Genomic DNA, 8,145 nt, shown 5'->3' with positions numbered 1-8,145 from the left:
CTTCCACTGTAATAAATCGTAGTTGAGTGTGCTGCCATACATGGAGTCTTGTGAATCCAGCGTTCTGATCATAGAAAGTCATGGACTGTCTTGATTCACTCCTGAATAGAGTCCTGAGAACGCTCAGGAATCACAGATCCACTTTCTGTTACTGGCAAAATGAAGTTTGGGTCAGTTCTGTTTAAGAGTTTAGACGTCTAGACTCCTTTCCCACTCCACCAAGGGTCCAAGACCTGCTTTGTCCAGCAAATATTAGGAAGTTTATTCTCTGGATAGAGAAACAGAGAGTCCCTGGACCTCCTGGCAATGAGCTCTGCTGAAAGATGGGACTTTGGAAAAGAAAAAGGCAGAGTAAAAGAAAGACTGTGTATTGGTAACCAGAGCCCAGCCCTCCTTCCTGGCTCCCTGACCCCTGGTGGCTCAGCTTCCACCCTCCAGGCAGGGCAGGCACAGAAGCAGTCTTCCCAGGGGTCTGAGAAGAGCCCAGCAGGAAACGCTTCAGATTCTGACAGCTTTCCTTGTCTAAATGACCCAATCAGTTACCTTCATAATTGGTGACTCTTCCCCTGTGCTCAGACCTTTCAATTAAATATTTTGCCCCTCCACTCTAAATATGAGCATAAAACCAAGAATGTCCAGCCATCAGTAGAATTCATCTAACATGAAAGAGATCCAAATAAGCAAAGAGAAACCAGCAGCTTGGAGCATACAGAAGCTAGAAAAAGAGAATAAAATTTAAAATAATTATCATCAGTGCACTCAAATCAGAGAAGGTTGTGTGACCAGGGACATAAGAATAGCACGCAATGGCAGAGTAATCACGAACAAAAGAGGCAAAAAGTTTTTTTTTTAAAAAATTTAAAATGTGATAGATGAAAATTCCAGTAATGATTTTGGAAAATAATGTTGTGGAAATCTCCCAGAAAATAGAGCAAAAAGATGAAGAGATGGAAAACGTGAGATGAAAGATAAGAAGTTTAAAGATGGGTACAAGAAATCGTGTCCAAACAGCAGGAGTCCCCACAAGAAAAAAGAGGGAGAAAATGGAGGAGAGGAAATAATAAAATCCTCAAGAATATTTTCAAAACAAATGACATGAAATTATAGATTATCATGTTTTACCAAAATTACCCAAACTTAAGTACGTAATCGTGCCATTTCAGAATCCTGGGGAAGAGAGAAGATCCTGCAGGTTGCAGAGAGAACTTTTCTGAAGGTTATGTGTAAAGAATAAGAAATAAAACCAGCTCAATGTTTCTCAACAACACTGGAAGAAAGAACACGTGAAGCATGACTTTCAATTCCAACAGAAAATTATTCCCAACTTAAAACTTCTACCAAACTTTTAGTTGGCTTTGAAGGTGGCAGAATGATGTTTCATGATAATAGAGCCTTACATGTTTGCCTGGCTAGCACCCTTGTTTAGAATGACATTGCAGGACATATTCCAGCCAAGAAAGATGAAGACTTGTAATACAGGAAACAGAAGATGGAGCACAGGGAAGAAGGGAAGGGAACCCCAGCACGGAGGTGCACAGTGATCCAGGACAAGTGTGTGCTTCACCAAGCACAGTGGGCAATGAAGCCAGGTGGGAGCAGGTCCGAGAGTTCTCGGAGGGATTTCTTTAGGGGTGCGCAATTGGTACAGTTCCTGGTGTCTGAATACCTGATGGGTGCTAAGAAGGATTTCTTTAAGTGGTATTGCAGTTGGTATAGTTTCTGGTGTGTCTGAATATCTGATGGGTGCTGAATTAATAATGACAAGGTCATAGAAACTAAACAACCCCCCCCCCCAAAAAAAAAATCATTGACTTGGACTGGAAGGAAACTGGACAAGAAATATAAATCAAGCACAGTTGACCACTTCACTTCTCTTTGGTTTGGGTGGTGTTCACCTAGTGATAATTGCAAACACTTGATTTCGATCTAACCACAATTACAGAGTAACTACATTAAGACAATGGGATATGGGAAGGCAGCAATACTGTGGGAGGCAGAGAAAGTGGAGTAGGGATTAAAGAGCTAAATCCTCCTTTTTCATAGTGCTTAGTTAATAAAATGTTTTCCATAATAAATAATAAATAGTAAATAATTATGGACAATGCTTAATCAGTATTCAAGTTGTTAGTTCTATGGAGATAAGCATCAAAACGTCCAACTGTAAGAGATGGGAAAAGGATAGAGCAGCTCTCTTGTTTTATAATAAAGCATGCAGAATGATGTAAGTGTTATTTTATATGCATTGACAAAGATCTTTAGAAGTGTGGCCATAATCGTATAACTTCGTATAATGTATGCTATACGAAGTTATTACGTGAAACTATCAACACAGTTAAGACTTTTGCTAGTACATAGGAATGAAATAATATTTTGTGTTGATTCTCAGTCTTTATAAATTAATTACCTGTAGTAGTTTTTTCGTGAATTCTATAACACTTTCTACATAGACAATCATATTGTTTGTAACTAAAGAGAAAATTACTTCTTCCTCACAATATGGATAACTTTTGTTTATTTTCTTTCCTGATTGCCCTGGCTAGACCCTGCACCATAATTTCAGGAGTAGTGGGGCAGACATCCTTGCCTTGTTCCTGATCATAGGAGGAAAGCAGGCAAACCATAATTATTAAGAATGATGCTGCATGTATGTTTTAGTACATGTTCTTCATGAGATTTAGGAAATTTATTTCTATTTCTAGTTAATTGGTAATTTTTATAAAGAGCAGTTGGATTTTATCAAATGATTTTTTTTCATCTGTTGAGACGATCATATGGGTTTACTTTCTAGGTAGTTAATATGGTGAATTACATTAATGGAATTTCAGTGTTAACCCAGCCTTGCATCTCTAACATAATCCCCACTTAATAATGAGGTATTAATCTTTTTATGTATTCTTGGGTTTGACTTGTTAAAAATTTTAGCATCTAAGGTCATGGGGGATACACACCTGTAGTTTTCTTTCCTACTAATGTCTTTGTCAGGTTTTGATATCAGATTAAAGTTGGTCTCATAGAACGTGTTGGCAATTATCTGGGAATGTTACATACAGTTGATATGTTACAGTTACTTCCTTTAATCTTCCAGGTCTACTTAATGTGTTCAGTCTTTCTTCTGGCTCCTTGAACATATGGAATAAAGTCATAATAACTCTTTTAATGTTCCTGAATTACATATTCTGTCATCTGTGTCATTTCAGCATTAGTTTCAATAGACGGATATTTCTCCTCATAATAAGTTATGTCTTTTGGCCTCTTTGCACACCTGGAAACTTGAGATTGGATTGAAGACATTGTGTTGCCCCCCCTAATTATGTAAGCCCTTGAATGCCATATTGATGGCATGGGGAAGCCTGACGTAGGAGCCGGATTGGCCTCTGCCTGCACCTAATGCTGTACGATTATCTCACTCTGGGTTCTCGACTGCAGAAAAAGGGACTGAGCCTGGCGGTCCCCAGGGGCTTCGTTCTTTGCCTCGGTCTTCATCTCTCTGTATATTCACATCTAACTGGACAAACTCTCTTCCAATTCTTAAAAGGAAACAGACACTCACGGATGGGTCCTTGGAACATGGTTCAATGAAAACAGTGATAGCTGTAGCTTGCACGAAACCATTCTTAAACATTCCTCAGCATCTTTGTGTTTGTGATTCTACTTTATTCTCCTAATGTGACTGTGGCATCGAAAGGACAGGCACTGTTAGAGAAGACCCAGAGTGGTTGGCCTTGACAAATGCCACTGAGCAGTGAGTTGTCACATTGGGCAGACATGGTGGAATAAATTCACAGAAGTGTAGTAAGTCTCTTCAATGTTCCTCCTTCAGTGAGGAAAGCTCTGTGTGACGGCCACCAGCTGCTCTCATGTCACAGATCCCCACACCTCCTGGGAGCTGGTGAACACCTGGATGCTGGGAGGCCCCGCCATTGTGGTCAAAGCACTTGCTTTACAAGCATGCTTTCTCATATTGTTTTGCTGATGTTAACTCTCTCCTTACCTCAAACCATTGTTAACTATAGTTTAATGATTACACAAGCTTGTAGTTTCTTGAGAAAAAGAAACGTCTGCTTTGTTAAAGCGTTTTATGTGATTAAATAAACAACTTAAATTTAAAAAAACACCACCCACGCAGAAAAATGAATAACAAAATGATACTCTTGTTAATTTCATAAAAAATTTTGTTTTAGTTATAAGAAAAGACATATGATGAAATACCAAGAGAAAGATGACTGAGAATCAATTTAAAGATCTACATTCCACAAGAGATGATCTTGTGATCTCCAGTTAATGTTGTGAGATAAAATACAAGGATTGAAATATGATGGTTTTTTCTTTCTTTCTAACTTTCTCTTTCTTTACCATTTATTTGTTTATTTATTTATTCGGCTCCCAATTATGAGTGAGGTCATGCGGTATTTCACTTTCTGTGCCAGGCTTATTTCACTTAACATTATTTTCTCCAAGCTCATCCATGCTGCTATACATTGAACTTTTAGAAGGAACAGAACAGGGGGAGAGAGAGAGGAAGGGGAATTAATGAGAGATTAATGAGAAATTGGTTTAATGGGAACAAAGAATGATTACGTATTGTCATGATGAATATGCTAACTGTCCTCATCTGACCATCACATACTATACACAACTATGGATGGTCAACTTACAAATATGTGTATTTAATTATGCTTCAATAAATAAATAATAAAGTCAGAATTACAGCAAGCTAGATAAAAAAGAAAAAGGAACCACAATAAAGAAGTAATTTAAATGACTAAAAAAAAAAATTGAAATCGGAATTTCAGATATTTTTCAGAATTGTTTTCAGATATTTTTCAGAACTGTTTTCTAGCATAATTATGTCCCATGAATCTTTTTTAGGATCACTATGTCTCATATAACTTTTTAAATATAACTATACCGTATGCAGCTTTTTTTAACTGAGGTTTTTGTATTTTATTCGCTAAATTTGGCAACCTTATCTCCAATTTATTCACGTATTCTTTTATTTCAAAGTGGGCTCCGAACTGCCTTATTTCTCATGACATCAAAGTGAGAAAGAGAAAATGAATGATAATATTTCTCTATATATTAACTTTAGTCTTTTTCCTTATATTTTTTATAAATATATTTTTTCTTTCATTCTCAGATATGTATAAAACCAAAGCTAATATTTGTTTTAAATGTTAATAATATGAACTCAGGACAAATTTAATACACATTTATAAAAGATGGCCTATATTTCCTCCAAAAGCATATCATGGACAGGGCCTTAGAAGAACTTTATCCTTCCTGCATCTTAATGACTTTTCTGGTGATCATGCTCACGTTTTGGTATTGATATCTTGAAAATACAAAATTGGACTTGTTTGCTTCTGACCACATGAAATAAAGCTTAATTGTGCATAGCTATTCTTTATCGATTAACTACAAAATACTGGCTCAAAACAGATAGATACTTCTAACCCACTGTCTCTGAAGTGTATCCTGCCTGTGTTTTGGAGACAGTTTCTAAGTAAACAACAAAGTTGCTTAACAATGTACAGTTGCCCCTCAGAATCTGCAGGAGATGGGTTCCAGGATCCCCCGCAGATAACAAAGTCCATGGATGCTCAAGTCTCTGATATAACGTAATGGAGTCTTTTCATATAACTCACACATATTCTCTGATATATTTTAAATTATCTCTAGATTATCTATAATACTTAATGCAATGCAAATGCCATTGTAAGTAATTATGGTACTACATTTTTAAAATTTGTATTGCTTTTTCTTGTTTTATTATTTTTTATTTATTTATTTTTTCAATTATTTTCAATCAGTGGTTGGTTGAATCTGCAGATGTGAACCCGCAGGTACAGAAGGCCGACCATAGAGAGCTGTTGGCAAATTTGTCTTCTCATGACCACGCTTCCCCAGAACTTCATTGTATACTTTGAGAGTTATTGGTTAAAACGTGTGTCACATCGCTTACATTTGAGAAAAGTATTCAGTATTTTCTAATATTGTAAGTGGGTGGGTATGTTCATCAAAACAAATTTTGACTATGGCTATGTAAATGACTTAACAAATTAAAATACTCAGCAGATGTGACATCTAGTCAATATTCAAAGCTCATAAGCTGTGATTCCCAACACTCACCCCTCCCACCTCCAGCACCCCAACTGCTGCTGCTCCATTGGTTCCTGGGAAAATAGATTTTATTAGTAAGTTTGCTCTGAACTTCATAGTAATGTTTGAATTTGGCCAGGACATTCAGGGGTGTGTTTGGTTTCGGAGCATGGTTCTGTGGAGGAAACAGGTGTCTCTAGAGCCTGTGATTCAGGAGCAGTTAACTGGTCACCTTTCACCAGAGTTCATTCATGTTTTCAAGTTTAACAGGTGAAGGAAGAGGCTTAGAAAATGTCTGAATCGTGTTTCCATTTTCCCAGATGGGTTTCCTTCATCAGGAGCACTACCCCATTGCGTATGAGGGCAGTTTGTTGTATAATTCACAAGGGAAGCGAGAAAGTTGTATTTTCTTTGTAAGAAGTTATTTCTCCAAAACACAAATGAACTACAAATATCAGACCTCCTAACCGTGAGGACTTCACCACCTTCACAGGTGGAGCTCTTATTTGTACTCTTATTTAAGAGCGACTGTGGGAAAGAAGCTTGAGTTATAGGAGATTATCACTCAACTGTGAAATGTTTGGCTTCTGAAGTGTGAAAAGGGCTGCACTGAACTTGAGAAGGTAGTTCTAGAAATAAAGCAGACAGCTGATCCTGACTGAAAGTTAGCCTGGACTGTGGTTATGCTGAGAGCTCCTACCAGAATCACACTTTTGCCGTGTCCTTGGCAGGGCTTTCTGGTGATTTCCTGCGTGCTGGCAGATACTCTGCTCACACCGTCAACGGGGCGTGGTCAGCCTGGACGTCATGGTCCCAGTGCAGCCGCGACTGCAGCAGGGGCATTCGGAACCGGAAGCGTGTTTGCAACAACCCCGAGCCCAAGTACGGGGGCATGCCTTGCCTGGGCCCGTCCCTGGAATACCAGGAGTGCAACATTTTGCCCTGCCCAGGTAAGTGGATCGTGGAGCCCTGTCTTCTCCACCAGAGGCCTGACCGAGCTGTTTGTCTAGTCTTCCTCCTGACATCCGGCCTTTCATCCCACTGAATTCCCAAACTGACACAGTGATATGAAAATGAGCCTGAAGAGCCCCTACCCAGGGCTTTTTGCTCTGATACTGCCCTATAAAGTCTCTTCCATCTAACCCATGTGTCTGCCTTCCTCCTGTCACAGCTCTGGGTGGGGCCCCATCACCTTAGTAGCTTCCACCCAACTTTCCCAGTTCCTGCTCTCCTGGAATTGTCCTCGACTCTTTACCCCGATGTCTCACAGCCATCCTGAGGACTCGTCTACAAGTGCAGGTGCTGCCTTGGCTCCCAGCACAGGCCTGACATGTATGAGAAGTGCCTGCTGGTAACTGCTTGTTCAATGATGAGGAAAGAAGCAGTTGGTCACTGACCCTCCTTCTTTCCTTCCTTCCACTTCTCAGCAAACGTTTGCGGATAACCTGCCATGCAGTATTCACCGGATATACAAAGGCGGAGGCATAGAGTGCAGGTCAGAAAGGAACTTAGAGTTCGGGGAGTGGCCCCTGGGAATAATGTCAACCCAGTATGGTCACCCACTACTGGGCTGGTGACAACAACCATGCAGTATTCACCGGATATACAAAGGCGGAGGCATAGAGTGCAGGTCAGAAAGGAACTTAGAGTTCGGAGAGTGGCCCCTGGGAATAATGTCAACCCAGTATGGTCACCCACTACTGGGCTGGTGACAACAGGCAGTGGCTACATCAGCCAAGGACCCACTGAGCCAGCCCTGGGGAATCATGGCAGCTACACTGAGCAGCCTGCCCTGAGCCGAGTCTTGAGGGATGCACAGGAGTTGGCCAAATTGACAAGCAGGGATGGGGAATGGGGGTAATGGTGTCATTCCAAACATTGGGTACAACATTTTTAAATGCAGAGGATCTTAGCATCATTTCCAGCAACACTTTTAAATGCAGAGGATCTTAGCATCATTTCCAATAGGTACAAACAACTTTTTGAGTTCTTTGAGCAAGAAAGTGGCTTGTAGCAGGTACTCAGTGAGCATTTGTTGGATGGTGG

The 8,145-nt window shown here is 39.8% G+C and overlaps 1 protein-coding gene across 1 annotated transcript in view; it reads left to right on the top strand.

The window, feature by feature from the left end:
- SEMA5A (sema domain, seven thrombospondin repeats (type 1 and type 1-like), transmembrane domain (TM) and short cytoplasmic domain, (semaphorin) 5A) overlaps positions 1-8,145 on the top strand; it is a 161,904-nt gene that overhangs the window by 133,505 nt on the left and 20,254 nt on the right. The window contains exon 12 of the mRNA XM_008578111.1: positions 6,831-7,049. Coding sequence (XP_008576333.1) covers positions 6,831-7,049 — 219 coding nt within the window. The remainder of the gene's footprint in view (positions 1-6,830; positions 7,050-8,145) is intronic.

The sequence above is a fragment of the Galeopterus variegatus genome, unplaced genomic scaffold, assembly GCF_000696425.1.
Source record: "Galeopterus variegatus unplaced genomic scaffold, G_variegatus-3.0.2 Scaffold1632, whole genome shotgun sequence".
Taxonomy (NCBI): Eukaryota; Metazoa; Chordata; class Mammalia; order Dermoptera; family Cynocephalidae; genus Galeopterus; species Galeopterus variegatus.
Note: the sequence above shows the minus strand (reverse complement) of the source record. Positions and strands in the feature narration are given on the sequence as shown.